The sequence below is a fragment of the Callorhinus ursinus genome, unplaced genomic scaffold (assembly GCF_003265705.2).
Source record: "Callorhinus ursinus isolate GAN/ISIS: 27379988/994484 unplaced genomic scaffold, GSC_fseal_2.0 scaffold37, whole genome shotgun sequence".
Classification (NCBI taxonomy): Eukaryota; Metazoa; Chordata; class Mammalia; order Carnivora; family Otariidae; genus Callorhinus; species Callorhinus ursinus.
This window is the reverse complement of record NW_027397099.1, coordinates 6,576,797-6,595,230: the sequence shown is the minus strand read 5'-3', so window position 1 is coordinate 6,595,230 and position 18,434 is coordinate 6,576,797. Positions and strand designations below refer to the sequence as shown.

Here is an 18,434-nt window from a genome sequence, read left to right as displayed (position 1 = left end):
CGGGCGGGTTACCTTTCTTGGAAAGGGAGGTGTGGCTGCTCTGGCATCCCGCCCGCCCCGCCCCCACCTGGCGCACCTTGGGGCGGGGCGGGGCCGCCGGGGTGGGGCGGGGCGGGGCAGGCGCCTACCCACGGGACTCCAACCCGGAACTAGTCTTGGCTCCCTTGGGAAGGCCGCGGCCCCCTGAACAGAGGGACGTCCTCGTTCTCGGAGGCAGCAGACCAGGCGCGCCCTTAGCCGGAGCTTGGACGGTCTGGAAACTACAGGCGCCCCTGCCCTGGCTGGACCATGGCGCCCCCGCGGAACGTGGTGAAGATCGCGGTCCAGATGCCTGAAGCCATCCCGCAGCTCATCCAGCTGGACCAGGTCACTCGGCCTGTCTGGCCTCCTCATTCACCCCACCAACCCCCTCCGGGTGGCCCCCTTCCCCTCGGAACCCCCAGGGTCCTCCCCAACTCCTCCCCACACCCGCCCCTTGAGTGACCTGTCCACTTGCAGGCAAAGCCTCTGGCCGCTGTGCTGAAGGAGGTGTGCGACGCGTGAGTGCAGGCTAGCCAGGCCCGGGAGGAGGGTGGGGGATGGGAGGGCAGGAGGGAGGGGCGCCCTCTACCGGCCTCACTGAGCCTCCGCTCCTCGCAGGTGGAGCTTGGTTCACTCAGAACGCTACGCCCTGCAGTTTGCTGATGGACATAGGAGCTACATCACTGAGAACGTGAGTCTCCCCCGCCCCCCCCCCCGCCAGGTCCATATCCCACTGTGCGACACCCCCCCACTTCTAACCCACCTGATCTTGATCCCTCAGACTCATCCCCCTGTCTGGAATGTGATCTTTCTTTTCCGGACTCCCGAACCCTCCCTCACCAGCAACCCGGATTACTCAATCCTCAGAGCCCTTCTTGACTTCTCCCCCTTTCTCTCCATCTTCTCCAGAACCGCACAGAGATCAAGAATGGCAGCATCCTGTGCCTCAGCACTGCCCCAGTAATGCCCTTCCTGACCCCACCCTCATTCCCTGCCCTTATTTTATGCCTCTTTGCCGCCCACCCTCCTCTCTGCCCAGATCAGGAGGGCCCCGGCCCCAGCTCCGCGGTGCCCCACCTAGTGGACATCTGAGTCCCCACACCTCCAGTTCCTGCGCCTTACTTCCACCCAGCCTCCTCACCTTTCCCACCCCTGCCCAGGACCTTGAGGCTGAGCGGCTGTTGGGTGGGCTGCAGAGTGGGAGTCGTGAAAGGCGCCGAGAAGCTCTGCAGCACCTCGTCTTGCTGGCCCCGGACGTGACCTTTGCCCAGGAGGTCATCAGCCGTGATGGGCTTCAGAGACTAGGCACCATCATTGAGGATGGGGATGAGTGAGCACAGGACTGTGGTTTGTGGTGGACATGGTGGGGCTGGGGGTCCTAGTCTGGCCCTGCTCAGCCCCAGATGTCCCCCCAGCTTAGGGGAGGTGCTGACCCTTGCACTGAGGGCCTTCTTGGAGCTCATGGAACACGGCATGGTGTCCTGGGAGACGCTCAGCATCCCCTTTGTTAGGAAGGTGGGTTGGCTTTTCTAGGGGCAGCAGGTGGGGGCAGTGAGATGGTGTCAGGATCTGGCCTTCCCTGGCGGTGAAGTGGTAGCAAGCCCCTACCCCTGTTACAGGTGGTGTGCTACGTGAACATGAACCTGATGGATGCATCTGTGCAGCCTCTGGCCCTCAGGCTGCTAGAGAGTGTGACCTTGAGCAGTCCTGCCCTGGGCCAGCTGGTCAAGAGTGAGGTACCCCTGGATAGGCTGCTGGTCCACCTACAGGTGTAAGTGTCTGGGGGTGGGGGTGGAATACCAGGTGAGGGGCATGGAGCCAGACCCTGGATAGCCTGTTGAGCCCTCCTCTTCTTGCCCCAGGATGAACCAGCAGCTACAAACCAAGGCTATGGCATTGCTGACAGCCTTGCTCCAGGGGGCCAGCCCTGCTGAACGCAAGGTGAGTGTCACATCTGGTGGCTGGACTGCAGGAGGTGGAGGGTGGGGGGTGGAGCCTGCGCAGGAGCTGGTGGGCACTGTGCTCCATCCCGGAACTGCAGGATGGCTGCTCGTGGTGGGGCTAAATCATCTAAGCCCCCTTCCCACTTACCTCAGCACATGCTTGACTACCTGTGGCAGAGAAACCTTCGCCAGTTCATCTATAAGGTAGGAAGGACTGGGCTAGGCAGACCCCTCCCCACTTTTCCTCCCCCAGTAAGCCTCCGCTCACACCTGTGGACTGGCTGTTCTCCAGAACATCATCCACAGTGCAACACCATTGGGCGACGAGATGGCTCACCATTTGTATGTACTGCAGGCCCTTATGTTGGGGCTGCTGGAGCCACGCATGAGGACGCCACTGGACCCCTACAGCCAGGTGGGTGCCTTTGGGGAACACGAGGCTGGGGAAGCTAGAGCGTGGCTTTGAGTGTATGATCCTGACGCCCCCTTACCCCACAACAACGACCCCAGGAACAGCGGGAGCAGCTGCAGGCCCTGCGCCAGGCTGCCTTTGAGTCGGAGGGGGAGTCCCTGGGCACCGGGCTGAGTGCCGACCGCCGCCGTTCCCTGTGTGCCCGCGAGTTCCGAAAACTGGGCTTCTCTGTGAGTAACCCCTCCCTAGCCCCCCACCCCTGCCTCAGCCCAGGGCTGCTGTTGTTCCAGAGGCCTGGGGCCCTTACTGAGCTGCCCGTCCTGCTTCCCCCAGAACAGCAACCCTGCACAAGATCTAGAGCGCGTGCCCCCTGGCCTGCTGGCCCTGGACAACATGCTCTACTTCTCCAGACACGCACCTAGTGCCTACAGCCGGGTCGGTAATCGGGTGGGTGGGATATGGCCGGGTCCCCATGGCCTTAGCTGAGCGCCCCGTCACATTTGCTCTTTCTGCCGCCCCAGCTAGTGTTGGAGAACAGCAGCCGTGAGGACAAGCACGAGTGCCCCTTTGCCCGGAGCAGCGTCCAGCTGACCGTGCTGCTGTGCGAGCTGCTCCGCGTCGGGGAGCCCTGTGAGCAGGCTTGGGTGCGGCGCGGCTGGGAGCGGGGGCCGAAGGGCAGAGAGGGCCAGGGGCTGCGCACGCCTCTCCCTGAGCCCCTCCTGCCCCCCTGCTCCAGGCTCCGAAACAGCCCAGGACTTTTCGCCCATGTTCTTCGGCCAAGACCAGAGTTTCCATGAGCTCTTCTGTGTGAGCATCCAGCTGCTGAATAAGACCTGGAAGGAGATGCGAGCCACCCAGGAGGACTTCGACAAGGTGGCTGGGGTGAAGGGAGGAGACCCGGGCCAGGGCAGGGGCTGTTCTGAGTAGGGACCCCCGAGTGCAGCCCTGAGTGGAACTGGGTGGCTCCAGGTCATGCAGGTGGTGCGGGAGCAGCTGGCCCGTACGCTGGCCCTGAAGCCCAGCTCCCTGGAGCTTTTCCGAACCAAGGTGAATGCGCTCCCCTATGGGGAGGTGCTGCGGCTGAGGCAGACGGAGAGGCTGCATCAGGAGGGCACGCTGGCCCCTCCCATACTGTGAGTTGCTGGGAGTGGGTTCCAGTCCTGGCCCCACCTGCCCCGGTGCCCTACGGGCCTTGCCCCAGGTCAGTCTCAGTCAGCAAGCCTACCCCTTGCCCCCCAGGGAGCTACGGGAAAAGCTGAAGCCAGAGCTCATGGGCCTGATCCGCCAGCAGCGTTTGCTCCGCCTCTGCGAGGGGACACTCTTCCGCAAAATCAGCAGCCGGAGGCGCCAGGGTGGTTGAATGGGCAGGGGTTGGCAGAGAGCGGCTGGGTTGGGATCAGGGCCCCTCTCGTCACTCCTTCCCTCTTCCCTTTCTGCTCACAGACAAGCTGTGGTTCTGCTGCCTGTCCCCCAACCACAAGATGCTGCAGTACGGGGACGTGGAGGAGGGCGCCAGCCCACCCACCCTGGAGAGCCTGCCTGAGCAGCGTAAGGACGATGGGGCAGGGGTCCGGGTCAGCCACCTGCCCTCCCGAGACCACCCCCTGTCCGGGGACCGCCTGAGTCCCAGTGGTCAGCCTGGCCTTCTTCCCGCAGTCCCTGTGGCCGATATCAAGGCACTCCTCACAGGCAAAGACTGCCCCCACGTCCGGGAGAAGGGCTCAGGGAAGCAGAACAAGGTGAGTGCAGTGGAGGCCAGGGGCTCCTTCCCACCTGCACCTGCCCTGCTCTGTTCCCCGCTCAGCACTCTCCGCTGCCTGCCTCCCCCAGGATCTCTATGAGTTAGCCTTCTCCATCAGCTATGACCACGGGGAGGCGGAGGCATACCTCAACTTCATCGCCCCATCCAAACGGGAGGTGAGTGTCTGGGCCAGGCTGAGCCAAGTGGGGCAGATGGGCCCAGGAAGAGATGGGCAGGCCCTCACGGAGCTGGCCCCATCCCCAGTTCCACCTATGGACAGATGGGCTGAGCGCCCTGCTCGGCGGTCCCATGGGCAGTGAGCAGACTCGGCTGGACCTGGAACAGCTGCTGACGATGGAGACCAAGCTGCGGTTGTTGGAACTGGAGAATGTGCCCATTCCCGAGCAGCCGCCTCCTATCCCCCCGCCCCCCACCAATTTCAACTTCTGCTATGACTGCAGCATCACTGAGCCTTGACAGTGAGGTTGGCCGTGGGCCACAGCTTGCTGGCATCGGTGGCCGTGAAGGGTGGAGGGTGGTAAAACCCAGACACCCTGACCAGCAGAGGCTGCCGCAGAAATAAAGTCTGCTTGACTCTTGGGTGTGTGTTGAGCCAGTTCTGCAACTGTGGGCCAAGCCTGCCTTCAAATTTAGCTGGCAAATGAGATGGGGCATCAGACCAAGGTCACTGCTTGGGGCCACAAACCTGGGCGGCCGCAGTTGAGGGGCTGGTGTTGTGAAGGAGGGGCTGGATATAAGCTGACCCTATTGTCCTCCCACAGGATGAGTCGTCAGCCTTCCTCGGTGCTGGGCCTGCAGAGAGGGATGGCCTCTGGTCTGGGTAGCAGCCCGTTGAGGGACGCAGGGCAGAAGATATTGCCCTAAGTGGATGCCTTCCTGGGCCGCATTAACAGGGGCCTAGTTTCCAGAAGGCTCCTGACAGTCTCACTTCAGTCCTCAGTCCTGCTTGGCCCAGTCCTCAGTCCTGCTTGGCCCTGCCTGGTGTCCTTTTCAAGACTCGGAGGCCCTCTGGTGAGAGGTCTGAAGGGACAGATGTGAAGTTGGGTCTGTTTTGTGCTGAATGGCAAACTCTTAAGAGTCCAAACATGTCCCCAGGTGCTGGGAGGATAGGGCTGATGCTGACAAGAGGGAATTCAGTAGCCTGGCATTCTGATTCAAATCTGCTGGAGCATGGGTGTGGTGGGGGCCACAGACAGGCAAGGCCCCTGGGGGCAGAAGTGGCTAGGGGTGCTGGGCCCAGCTGGAGGTCAGTTTCAGAGGCTAGCACACCAACCCACAGGCCCCACAGGCAGGGCAGGCTGAAAGCTGCCACCTCTCTGACCTCCTCCATGCCTCTCACTACTTCTCTTTTCAACACCTTCGCACATACCTTTTTAAACAGTGTTAACCGTCAACATGTTACCTTGAAAACTGATGAAATGGCATCTCCTTTGGAGAATGTGCTGGGGGAGCACCTGCTTCTGACTCGGGCCTCCAGGGGGCCCTGTATTCAGAGGCTTCTCACCTTGGAATAGTTCAAGTTCAACTTGCTATTGAGTTCAAGATGGCAATCAGGAGCAGGGATCCCCGATGCAGTTAACTCTTCTAATACCATCAGTTCTTCCTCCCCAGTGTCTCCACTCCCTTGTCCAGGCCACCAAGAGTCTCCTGACTTCCTGCCTCCTGTCTTGCCCCTCCAGTCCTTAATACCCCAAGTGCTTTTTCAAACATGAAGCTGATCTGATTACACACTCACACGCACACTACCCCCATCCTGTATTTTTCAGTGTTTCTGTCGTCCGTGGGATGAGGGTCACAGTTACCTGCCTGAGCAGTAGAGCCAGATGGATTGGAGACATGTTGTGGTTTAGGACGTCTAACGAAAGGCCTGTGGCTTGCAGAGTTCTCTGTGCTTGATCCAAGCTAGCATCCTCCCTGCGGCCTGGGGGCCCCGGCCTGCCCTCCTAGCACCAGCTCGGGCCTGTTGTGTGTGCCTCCCTGGTCCTTTCTCATCGCGCTCTTTCTTCCCTTCTCCTTTTCACTGCCTCGAGTCTTTCCTTGATCTCCTGGGCTCTGTTCGTTGCTCTCCTAGGCTCCCAGTTCCACCTGCTTGTTTCTCTATTTATGCACACCCCACACACTGGACTGTCCCCGTCTGTTGGCTAATTTGCCCTCCCTGCCTGACCTGGGGGCTGGGAGAACTTCGGCACCTCTGAACCCCACAGAAAATGCAGTGCTTGGGGGGCACTCGGGCAGCCATGATAGCTGTTCCTAGAACTGATGGGCAGATGGACAAGAGAGTGGACAGATCGTTTCTCAGAATTGCTGTTGAGAAGTCACTGGCACTGTTCAGGAGGCTGGACTAGGGGACCTCTAAGGGCCCTACCCAGAGATGCTGTCCTCTTTCTTCTTTCTCCCTGAAGACAGCCTCATTGCATCCTTAATCATTGTGCTCCTGGGCCTGGCTGGGACGTGCCTTTGCTGCAGGCCATGCTTGGGGGCTCAGGCAGGGAGAGTCCTCCAGGCTTCTAGTCTCCCACCATACTGGGGAGGAAGTTCGGACTTGCTGGGGGCACCTGTGGGGCTTTGGGTCAGGTGTAAGGAAGAAATTGTCTGTGTGTCTCTGGTGTTTTGTCCACATTGTCCCTGGGCTAGGCTGGGCCACTTCAACTGAAGTGGAGGGGAGGAGGGGGCCCTTTAGTCTGAGAACTTCAGACAAGGAGGTAAGATCTGGAATTTTTAATTTTGTTTGGGTTTTAATTTTGTTTGGGTTTACAACAAAGTCTGTGGTCTGGCTGCTGAAGCTCAGTGCCAGTAAGGGCCGGGAGAGCTCCTCAGGCGAGGCACAGGCTTCAGGTGGGAGAAGTGGGCAGGGCAAGAGGCACATGGTCTGCTCCGCAGCCCCCGATGCACCCCGCCTGTGGGCCTGGCCTCCGGACCCAGGCCTGGCCAGGAGAGCAGGAGCCGGCATTTCCAGAGGCCTGTGGCAATGACGTGTGGCTGGAAAAGGCTCCTGCTGGGCTCTAGGGCAGACTGGGGCAGGAAGCCCCCTTGACTGCCCCGGATTAGCCCTACCCACTGTCCTAGAAAAAGGGGTTTATAGCTTGGGGACGGGGCTTTGGTGTATGTGGCAGAGGTGGGCAGGAGGCACTGACTCGAATCAGGTCAAGAGGCCAGGGCTGGGGACTCAGGGCTGGGGGGGTGGGGTGCAACGGAGGCTGAGGCACAGGGTTGGTTACTGACCTGGCCCTAGAGTGTTACGGTCAGGTCAGCACCTCCCACGAAGCGGGACTGGACACAGGTCACCTGGGGCAGTTGGGCTTGGAAGTGCCTGACGGCAGCCATGCTGATACGAGGGCACATGGCCACATCTAACATCCGGAGCTGCTTTCGTGCCCGCCCGATGGTACCCAGAGTTCTGTGGGAGGCCTCCAATGAGCGCCAGCCGGCATGGGGACCCAGCCCAGCCCCCGGACCGTGGCATCATCGGACAACTCACTGCTCGATGAGCTGCCTGCAGCTGGCCAGGTTGAGGTGCTGCAGCCTGGGCCCAGCCCTCGTCACTGAGGAGACTGCAGTGACTCAGCACCAAGCGCTCCAGGCTGGGGCAGCCCCTGGCCACGGCCACCAAGCCCTGGTCTGTGAGTGCTGGCAACAGGCTCAGCGACAGCTGCCTCAGCTCGGGGAACTGGAGCGCTTGCAAGGACCGGGCTGAGCAGGGGGCGGGGGGGCGGGGGCAGTGCTGGTGCCCAGGGCCCTTCCAGGCTCTCCCACCCCCAGCTGGAGGAATGGCCATAAGTAGCAGAAGCCAAAGGGCATGGAACGTCTTCCAAGCAAAAAGCGGGTTGGCTTGGGCCTGGCGCCAGTGCCAGTCTCCTCAGCCTATCCACACCCCCGGCCCCACACCTTGGCCAAACTGGCATCAGTTAGTTTGCTGCAGGCTGTGAGGTCCAACTCCCACAGGGCCCGCAGCTTGAGCAGGGAAGGGCCCTGTGGCTGGGGAGCAGGGTCCTTGGGGCCCGAGGCCTGATGCTCCAGCTCTTGATGTAGCTGTGGGAAGAAGCTCCTGCTTCTCAGGTTCCTCCTGAGTTTGGCCCTCAAATATTCCTAGAGGGAGACACTTAGGAGGGGCAGGAGGGCAGCTGAGCCCAGGGACCACCCTCCCCCCTTCCATGACCTGCACCGGGGGTTCGTGCATCGGCTCCTCACTAGGTTCCCCTAGCCTCAGCAGCCCCCAGTCTTGGAGCTCCTTGCACCAGGCCAGACGCAGGACTGAGAGGTGAGTTAGGTAGGCGCAGATGGCCTGCAGGGTCCTGTTGGTGAGGGCCACACAGGAGGATAACTCTAGCACCTTGAGGCTCAGGCCCAGCACTGGGATCAGGGAGAACACTGAGGCATCCTAGGAGGGAAGTGGAGAAGGGAGAGAGCAATGGGCAGGTGGCTTGTGCAGGGGTCTCCAAGAAGGTTCTGCCAAGGTTCCAGCCCCACAGGCGACAGGAGGGAGCCACCAGATGGCCCATGGAGGGAAGCAACAATGTCCCTGTGCTGGTAAAAAGGTAGGGGTGGGACGCCAGGAGGAGTTTGCTGGAGGACTAAGGCCTAGATTGACCTCGGCGGGAAGGATACAGGTGCAAGTTTCTAAAGTATCTGTCCTGCCAGTGCTCCCAGACCCTGCTGAAGGTGTGGGCGGAGGCAGCCTTCTGACCATAGCCTATTGGATCATCAGTGGACATCTGACCCTAGCTGATCCAATCAGGTATGCTCCCTCTAGAATTTGAAGCAGAACTGGGAGGTTACCATCAGGGTAGGGCTGCCACCTGCCAGGAGCAGGAGTTAAGGGCAGAGTAGAGGAAGCTGGTTTATAAGGAGGTTTATAAGAGACACAAGAACACGGGGCCCTGGGGAGAGCAGCTAAGAGACACATCGTGCTAATGGGAAGATGGAGTGGAGCAGGGCAAGGAAAGTGCCTGTGGTTGAAAGACTGAGAGACGGTTTTCAGGTTGGGAATGCCCGGGGCACATTGAGAGGTTGAAGGAATAACCCACTAAAGAGGGAGAGGCTGACGTTGCTAAGTTAGGGGCACCACCCAGAGGGACAGGGCTGAGCCCTATTGAAGGGACTGGCTGCAGCCGAGAAATGACCATGACTCCCACATCACATTACCTCTGTCAGACCCTGCCGAGCAACCTCCTTGTGTAGCCTCAGCATCCATTCTCTGCAGACCCCCCTCTCTCATCTTCCCTGCCTCCAGAACACCTGCCATCAGTGCCCCTACCCAGACTACCCAGGGGGCACAGAGCACTTGGTATGTGAGGTGTGGGCTGGGCCGGCCTGGTCCCTTGGGCCTCCCTCTAGCTGGGCCCACAGTAGGGGCCAAGGGGAGGAGTGCTGGCAGGAGCACTGTCTTTCCAGGCGCCTTTCCCCTTGTGTCCTAAGTTCACTTCTCCCTGCTGTTCCTTGGACACCGACACTGGGCAGGGCCTTCCTGCCGCCACGGGTGCAGCGCCCCCAGCCCCAGCCCTGGAAAGGAAGGAAGGGGATGGTGCGCTCACCTTGAGTGAGGAGCAGTAGGCCAGGCTGAGGGAGGCCAAGGGGGCTGGAGCTCGGTGCCCCGAACCCAGACCCTGGGCCAGGCCCCGCCCGCTCACCAGACAGCACTCTGCCAGGTCCAGGCTGTGCAGCTCCCGCAAGCCCCCCAGGGTGGTGCATCCTGCATCCGTCAGCCGCTGCAGCTTCCTCAGGCGGAGACACTGCAGGTGCCCCAAGTCCCGGCTGATGGCCAGGAGTGCCCTGTCGGCCAGTTCTGAGCAGCCGCTGAGGTCCGGGGAGCTCAGGCCTGATTGCAGATGGCAAAGGGCGGCCACAGCCTCTGTGGAGAGGTCCTGGCAGCCGTGCAGGCTCAGCTCCTGCAGCTGCAGCCCGGCCACCTGACCCCGGGCCTTCAGGGCCTTGGGGAGCAAGCCAGTGCCACTCAGGTCCAGGGCGTGCAGCCCATCAGCCCTTTCCTTCACGAATCACAGCAGGTTGTGGAAGGAGAGGTGGGAGGGGGAGGAGTCTTGGGGGCTAAGGGAGCCCCGGGCTGGGCCTAGTTCAAAAGTGAGGTGACAGTAGGCCAAGGAGAGGCACTCCAGGTTGGGGGCACAGCTGCTGAGCCGGTTGAAACTGAGGTCGGTCAGGTCCCGCAGGTCAGCCAAGTTGAGCTCACAGAGGCCACGCAACACCTGCCGGACCCGCTGTGCCGTCTCGGGCTGGGCTAGCAGCATGCTGCCTGTGAAGAGGCTGTTGCAGCCACTGAGGTCAAAGATACGCAGGGCCAGGCAGCCCAGGATCAAGGCCACAAAGGAGGCCTCCGTGGGGCTGCCCCTACTGAGGCACAAGCTCTGCAGTTCCGGGCCCAAGTGGTAGGCAACAGACTCTAGCACCTGGTGTGAAGCTGGTGAGCCATCCAGGTTGGTCAGGCTGATGCGGGTGATGCCTCTGAGGCCCAGGCTTTTGATGGCCGGGAGTGAGGCAGAGGACACAGGGATGTTGTAGTGCACGTTTGGCTAAGGGGCAGCAGGACTGGGCTCAGCCCTCTGGCTTCAGAGGGGGTTGGCCATCACGTCTGGTGGCCAGTCAATGGCAGGTCAGGGAAGGGCCCTGTCCCAATGGGGACCCACTGCAGTGTGTGGTGTCATGTGTGGTTGAGGGGGTGCTGGTGGGAAGTGGGAGGTGGGAAGACAAGTCACTCTGGGGCTCAAAGGGGATGACTGTGAGGGGAGGGCAGGAAGGTTAGCAATGGATGGGACTGGATGCCTATGGAGGGGCGGGGACAGGGTAGGGGGAGCTGGCCTGTTGGGCACAGGGGGCTGGGGCGGCCTGGAGGAGAGCCAGTGAAGCCCCCAGGGGGCAGAAGGACTAAGTATGCTGGATCCCAAACTTTGCGACTTTCAGAAGGTGGCCCTGAGACCCATGGACTCGGCTCCTACTCCAGGGAGTCAGAGCTCAGCATTAGCTAAGCAATCAGCCTCCCCCACTTTTTCAAGAGAATATAAATAGCCTTCAGAACAGCTGAAGGCAGTGAAAAGTGAAGCAGTTGTCACTCACCACCACCATGGGTGGCCCAGGGTGCCAGAGGTCTAGGGCAGGCAGTGAGGCCTAGGTCCCCTGGTGGCCTCCGTAGCTCAGCCACTTGAGTGTTTGCAAAAGGGTGTGTGTGTGTGTGTGTGTGTACACCAGTGCGTGTGGGCAGGCTCCAGAGTTCAAGATGTGCTTGTGATCTTGTGTGTGTGTGTGTGTGTGTGTGTGTGTGTGTGTACACCAGTGCGTGTGGGCAGGCTCCAGAGTTCAAGATGTGCTTGTGATCTTCGGGGCTCATCTCCGGGGGGCCTATCTTGTCTGTCCAGGTAAGGAAGGAGAGGCCTCCCATTTCTGTGGGCAGAACTCTGCTAAGAGAATGAATCTGGAGGTGCCAAGAGTGTGGGGCTGGCCCCGCTGTAGGGCAACAGGGGAACGAGAGTGGGGGTCCATGACTGGTGTGGGATGGAGCCTGGAGGTGAGCCCAGGCCTAGACTGGTGGGGGGACAGCCTGGCTTGTCTAGGAGTTTGGGGAGCCCCCATTTGCATAGAAGCATCCCTGATTTTGTGCCAAAGGGAAGTTATATCAGGTGTGGGGGAGGGAGAGGAAGGCTTGGTTTCTTCTCTACCCCTGATGGCCAGGCTGCAGGCAAGCAGTACCCAAAGGCTCTTGGTTTAATATATCAACATGATCCTAATGCAGGAAAGCAAGCCCTCTAAAAAACCTGTCCTGTCAGTTACTGCAAGAATGAGCTGATGTCCCCTGCTTCTGCCCCACAGATCATCATCAAAAGGAATTCAGAAAAGTAGGAATGACACATAAGACACACTGAGGCAAGATACTTAACAGGATTCTCCCAGGAAGACACATGAAACCCATTCCTGGGTGGAGAAACCAGGCTGACTTCTACCACAAAGAGAAGCAGCTCCCTATGGCTGTCATCATGGGAAGGAGTGTGTGGTAAGAAATGGGGGCCAGCTCCTGACCGCTCCCACAGGAATCGGGTCAATTCCCATTCCCGGGATGTGGTCCTTGTGGATGAGAGGAGCACTTTCCGCAGCTCCCCCTCGTGGACACTGGGAGGCAGTGGGGTGGTGGGAACCCCAAGGGCTTGGCTCCCTCTCTCAGATTTAAGGAGAGGGGGAAGATCCCAGTGGGTGGGGAAGGTGATTCAAGGTGATGAAAAGATCAGAAAGGAAAGGTTTTAGAAAGGAAGGCTAAAGCAGACCTCCAGCCGTTTCCAGGCCCTGCTGACAGAGGGGCCAGTCTGAGGATGGAAAGTGGGCTGTGGCTGCAAGTGCAGAGCAGGGCCCATTGCCGAGGCAGGACCACCCCTGCCGTCATGTCATGTCCCCCACCCCGCAGGCTCCAGCAGCCACGGTCCTTCTTTTCCTTCCTTCCTGAGGCTTGGGGGCCAGGGAATGTTCTCATGTTCTCCCCCTCTCCCACTGCCTCCCTATGAACAAGGTAGATGAACAGCTGAGGGGGGGGGCGGGGGGCACTGGCCATCAGCCTAGAGTCCAAGTGCAGGGCCGACTGGCAGCAGGAAAACCCACCAAACAGGGGCAGGGCCTGGTCTGAAGGACTTCCAGCAGCTATTGGGAGATGTGTGAGAGTGTGTGTGTGTTGAGATCTGAGACTGCCTCCCTGCTCCCCACTGTTTTTCTTGATGGGGAGGGGGTAGCCTCTAAGCCATCACCCAGGTGTTCTGCCCTGAACTCAGTGCAGCACCCAGGTGTAGCCCTTTAGGGATACTGGTCATCCGTGGGGAGCAGAGCAGCAAGCAGAAGAAGCAGGCTCCTGGGTTATGGTCTTTGGCCCCATTGTAGGAGGGTCCCCTTCCCTAGGCCCTAGGAAGATGCTTCTGGAGGTCCAAAGGAGGACTGCAAGGGTATCGGCTCTAGCTTCAGCTGTCCGACCATCCACAGAGGAGCCAACCAGCCCTCATCTCCTCCTCTTCCAATGCTGGCCTCTTAGGAGTAAATGCTAAGTCATTTGGGAAGTACCCCAAATCTGCTAAAAGGGACACATATCCCTTGACTGTGAGAGGCCAGGATTCCATTGTACCTCATGAAGCCCTGCGCTGAGACTGCAGGCTTGGGTGCAGGCTTGGGTGCCGGCTTGGAAAGCATCTGATGGAAAAATGGCTCTCCTGTCTGCTGGCACAGGAATCCAAAGCTAACATGCCTATTCTCCAGAAGAAAACACATGCCCTGACACCCAGGGGCTTTGGTCTCTAGAGAGGAGTTAGACCTCGGGGGTCACTTCCAGAGGCTCCTCTGAGCCTTTATAAATACCCCAGCAGGAGAAGGCATGGAGGGCAGAAGCTGAGCTTCTTTACGGTGACCAGCCCAATGGCAACCAGGGCTCTCCCCGAAATGGGCAGAGCCTGGGTGTGTGTGTAGGGGGGGTTCTGCCTTTGTCTACCTTCTTATTTGAGAAAAGATAGGAGTAAGTGGGAGCAAGTCAGGGGGCATAAGAAGTCACCGATCCAGCATCCTAGGCTGGCCTGGTGAGGCATAAACCCCAGCCATGAGCCAGAATCTTCGGTAGCACCTACTAGCAAGAGGCACTACTTCCTTATCAACCTGCCCACATTGGGGCCCTGGGAGATGGTTCCTGCTAATAAATGCTGCAAACTGCTCTCTGGGACATGGCGGGGGTGGAATGTCAGCAGAGCCCCTAATGCCACGTACCTGTGGCCTGGCCTTCGAGGGCTCCTGGCCCAGGTGGGGCTGAGCTCTGCAGAGACACAAACAGGTCTTCGTCAGCGTCCTATCTGGAGCTCATAGCTGGAGCAGCCCCGGTGCTAAAACAGTGGACTCTAGATCTCAAACTCCGACCGTGGCCTCCTCCTCACTCTTACCCCATGCCAGTCTACTCCTGACTGCCCACTTCGCTTCTCCTCTCTCCTTCTTGGCTGGACTCCAGGAACCTCTCCCCTGATCACTTCTCCCTGGGGTCCTGTGGCCCTGGCCCTGTCACGCTGCTGTGCCCATTCTTCTTGCCCTGCCAGGGATGATGAGGGGGCTGTGCTGAGGCTACAGAATTCTGCCCATCGAAGCCATAGTCGCCCCTCTTGCCTCCCCCACTGCCCCCCTGCTCCCCTGACTCTCTTCTCCTCACCCTCAAGGGTTCTCTCCAAGCCTACCATTGTCTCCAGTCCCTGATGCGAGTGCAGCACCCTCCCCTTACTCCAACCTCAGAGAGGACCTGTTCTGTTTCAAAAAGAAGCCACAGCAGTCGGTGGAAAGGCCCTCCCTTTGCTGTGTTCAGTCCACCAGCCAGCTCCTGGCAGGACCCATCCTAACCTCCTTCCCTCTCCTCCTAATCCCCTTCTCTCGACTGCTGGGCCTGCCCCCACCTTCTCCCGTAGGAACCCACAGTCCCTGCCTTCCCACGGCTCCTTCCCCAGTTTACAAATACCTCAGAGTCATAACTAACAAAAGGCCTCCCTTGATCCTGCCCCCCCTCCTCACCACTCCTGCTTCTCCCCTTTCCTCTGCGCTCAGGTTTCTTGGGAGCACGTGGGCATGCCCACTCGGCGCTAGCCACCTTGTGAGACCTCTTGCCTCACCCACTCGCCCCTCCACCACTGCCCCCACAGAATCTCTCATTCCTGGCAACTGCTCCCCTCCAGCAAGGCCATCAATATCTGGGGGCTCCTCTGCAGACTTCCCACAAGTGTCCTTTCTGCTATGCCAGCTGCTGTGGGTGGCCAGTCTCCCCCTGCTTTCTCCCACTGGGGGTTCCGTGCTTCTGCCTGCCTGGCTCTCCTCCTACCTTCTAGCCTGCTCCCCAGCAACCTCTTTTGGGGCCACCAAAGAAGAGAGAGACCCAGTCCATAGAGGAGTTCCTCAGCTGTACGTTCCACCCCATCACACACACACACACACACACACACACACTCTCTCTCTCTCTCTGTTGCCCTCATGTGCACCCTGGCAGATTGCACTTCATCTCATTCCAACTGCTTTATTTGCAGTCCACATTTTTTTCCAGAACGCAGACCCTGGGAACCAGTTACCTGAGGGACCTCGCCAGATACACAGATGCAACATACATCTGAATTTACTGTCTTACCCCAACGCTGCGCCTTCTCCTAAACTCTCAGTGCCCTCTACCAAGTCACCCATGTCAGAGATCTGGGGCCATTCTAGACCCCTCCCTCACTCCCCACACCCAGTGACCGAAGTCCCTTGCATCTCATGTCTCTGACACACTGTAGCATGTCCCTCCGCTCCCGCCTCCCTGCTCCTGCCCTAGTTCACGTGCCCGTACTGTCTCTCAGAAATACATCACAGCAGTTTCCTCTTTATGGGGGTCCCGGCCCCCGGTCTTTCTGGCTCCTATCTAGCCTTGGTACTGTCACCAGGTGATCCTTACAAAAGGCAAACTGAGCATGCTCTTTGGACCCCTCGATGGTTCTCCACTCCATGGGATGGAGCTGAGCTTCCGGGCCAGCCCTTCTTCAGCCCAGCTTTCCCATGCCCACCCTCCTTCCTCCCCAGCCCTGGCTCTGGGCATGGCAGCTTCCGATGGTTGTCTCATGCTTCCATGCCTCTGCTTGGCTGCTTTTTCTCTTTGGTCACAGAGCTGGGGCGGGGTGGGGGGGGCAGGGGGGCTGTCTCACCCCTCACCTACTCCTATTATTTAGCAAATACTACTCTTCTGTCTAGGCCCAGAGCAAGTATCCCCTTCTCCGTGAAGTCTTTTCTGAATCTTCTCTGCAACCCCCGTGTGCCACACAAGACTCCAGGTGCAGCACCCCTACTCACTCCTTTTAGCTTATGCTTATCTCCCTCTCACTACCAACTCTCAAGTGCTGGGCCTCCCCCGGCCCTGCAGTCCCAGTGCCCAGCACAGGGCTAGGCAGACAGACAGCATCCCTATCTGAGTGAGCAAGGCCTCTCTGAGCAGCTCTGGTAACCTTCCCACTGCCTTCTGCCCTGTGAATAGCGCAAGCCTCTGTGCCGAGGCCCTGGCCTCTACCTCTCTTCTCATGCCCCTAAGACAACGTGGCCTCCAAATTCACCCAGCAAAGAGGCCACTGGCCTCAGAGGAACTTCCTCAGCAAACCGTTCCACACTGCCACCCGCTCCCCTCCATGTCCTGAGCAGGAGAGGTGACATCCCCTCCACCCTTTCCAAGTCCACGCCTTGTATCACCTCAGGCCGCATCCGCCATTTCCACCATTTCTTGGGTCTCTGCTTCCTGCATTCACATTCACCCCCTCCTCTCTGACTCTCCTCAGCATATGAACACACTCAAAATTTCTCCCAATGAAAATCCTTTGTCGAGTCCCCTCAACCTCTCATTATTGCCCTATTTATTTCCTTCCTCTCGTGGGGAAATAAGTCACTCTCTACAAGGCCCTTCTTATCTCATTCACTCTTCCACCCACCTGGCTTTTTCCCCTCAGATGCCAAATGTTGCTGAAGTCACTGGGGACCTCCCTGGACATCAGACATCATGGACACTATCTGTTCTTTATTTTCTGGACTCTTCATGGGATTTGACACTGTTAGTCATCCACTCAACACTGTAAATGCTCTCCACTTCTGATCCTTGGGACCTCCTCTGTAGGCGCCTCCTCCCCTCCATGCCCTTGGACTGGTGTCCTCCCCTGAGGCATTCTGTGGCCTGCTGTTCCTGTGGCTGTTCATGTGCTGCCTGGGGGATGTTACTTGGATCCGTGGTTTTAACCTCCACCCATTCTTGAATGATACCCAACTCTGTATTTATCACCAAGACACTTCTCTTGAATTCCTCACTCAGAAATCCAACAACCAACTGCATCTCACCATCTAGAAGCCTCACACTTCAAATTTTAACAAGTCCAAATCAAATTTCTTTAGACACTAAGCTCAACGACACTGGATAGATAACATGACAGGAGACCCTACTTATATATACACATTTAATATGTGACAAAGGAGGAGTCCAATGCAGCAGGGAAGGGGAAGATTATATATAAGTGGTGTTAGGGCTATTTGAAAACTCATCAATTTAGCTTCTTACCTGAGAGAATAGATTAAAATAAATTTCACCAATTAAGAAAATTAGTATAAAAATTCAAGCCATAAAACAGAAGAAAGGATTTTGTTGTGAACCTAAAACCTCTCTGAAAAAATGAGTCTAGTAAAAAAAAAAAAAAAGAGAAATATGAGTGTACATCAAATTACTGAAGAGGCAAGGGGTCTCTCAGTTTAAAAAGCAATGGACGAAATAAGGAAGCAAAAGATGTTCAGAATCAACAACATAGAAATTTAACCTCTGTGTCTCAGAAATAAGCACATATCTACACATCAAATACAAAGGCAAATATGTTAGGAATATATTTCAATAAATATGTAAAAGATCCATCTCTTTAATGTATAAAAGGTTCATACAAATGGATAAGAAAAATACTAAGATACCAATGGTTAAATGGATAAAGAACAGAAACAAGAAAGGGAAATATAAACAGTCAGCTAATGAGAAAACTGTTCAACCTCAGTGGTGATCAAAGAAGTCAGAACGAAAACAAGGAGCTTGCCTTTCAAACTGTCGCAGATGTCTGCATTCACCCCCAAGCTGGGCTGTCTCCCCACACCCCGACTCCCCCTCTCTCCAGTCCGCTCAGCATTGGAGTTCTAAGACACATCACACCGTGTCACTCCCCTGCCTTAACATTCCTGTACAGGCTCCATGATGGTAATTACGGTGGAGCCCTGGCACCAGGGCCAGCTTGTGGTCTGGCCCCCCGCTAGCCTCACCTCCCAGCCCTCCTACACACATCTCAGTTCTAGTCGTAGGGAACTTGGGTGGTCGTTGACAGAACCATTTCACACCTTGGTGCCTTTACCTGTGCTATCACTGGTCCTGGAACACCAACCTTCCCCCCCATCCTATTCCATCAGGAAGCCTTCCCTCATGCTGCTGGTCTCCTCTGGACGTCCTTCTTCTTGTTCTTGTTGCACCCTTCATTCGAGTGTCACAGCACCAAGCACACGACATCACCATCACTCATGTACTTGTCTTTCTCCTTCACTGGACTGTGAGTTCCTCGGGGCAGGGGACTCTATCTTACTCCTCTGTAAAGTCCCAGCGCTGTACCCAGAATCGAGTGTGTATGAATGTAACATATGTATATGTATGCATGGATGAATGGACGATGTGGAAGCAGGGCCATGAGCAAACTGGAGTGAGAGACGGCTGAGGATGCGCCAGGTGAGGGTGGCCACCTTACCTCCCAAAGGGCATTCTGGGCTGCACAGT

General features: G+C 57.9%; 2 protein-coding genes across 6 annotated transcripts; one reads left to right on the top strand and one right to left on the bottom strand.

Moving 5' to 3' along the window:
• The first annotated feature begins 164 nt into the window (after positions 1-164).
• ELMO3 (engulfment and cell motility 3) lies at positions 165-4,717 on the top strand. Of its 5 annotated transcripts, none has more exons than XM_025888795.2 (20): positions 165-366; positions 499-539; positions 640-712; positions 931-981; positions 1,182-1,351; positions 1,437-1,536; positions 1,641-1,792; positions 1,884-1,962; positions 2,118-2,168; positions 2,257-2,379; positions 2,475-2,606; positions 2,710-2,811; positions 2,898-3,006; positions 3,113-3,249; positions 3,346-3,509; positions 3,616-3,728; positions 3,820-3,924; positions 4,033-4,115; positions 4,207-4,293; positions 4,382-4,717. In XM_025888795.2, the coding sequence occupies exons 1-20, from the start codon at positions 289-291 to the stop codon at positions 4,592-4,594; spliced, it is 2,163 nt and encodes a 720-aa protein (XP_025744580.1). In that variant the 5' UTR covers positions 165-288; the 3' UTR covers positions 4,595-4,717. The 5 variants fall into 5 exon arrangements, with proteins under 5 accessions (XP_025744580.1, XP_073736252.1, XP_073736251.1 ...); XM_073880151.1 differs by having other exon boundaries at positions 2,710-2,823; XM_073880150.1 differs by having other exon boundaries at positions 3,820-4,115.
• Positions 4,718-6,877: 2,160 nt separating this feature from the next.
• On the bottom strand, positions 6,878-11,212 carry LOC141370515 (uncharacterized). The gene is made up of 4 exons (XM_073879985.1): positions 11,204-11,212; positions 10,231-10,662; positions 9,670-10,122; positions 6,878-8,516 (listed from the first exon to the last, which is right to left on the bottom strand). Exons 1-4 carry the CDS (start codon positions 11,210-11,212, stop codon positions 8,040-8,042), a joined length of 1,371 nt encoding a protein of 456 aa, XP_073736086.1. The 3' UTR covers positions 6,878-8,039.
• Between the last annotated feature and the right edge of the window lie 7,222 nt (positions 11,213-18,434).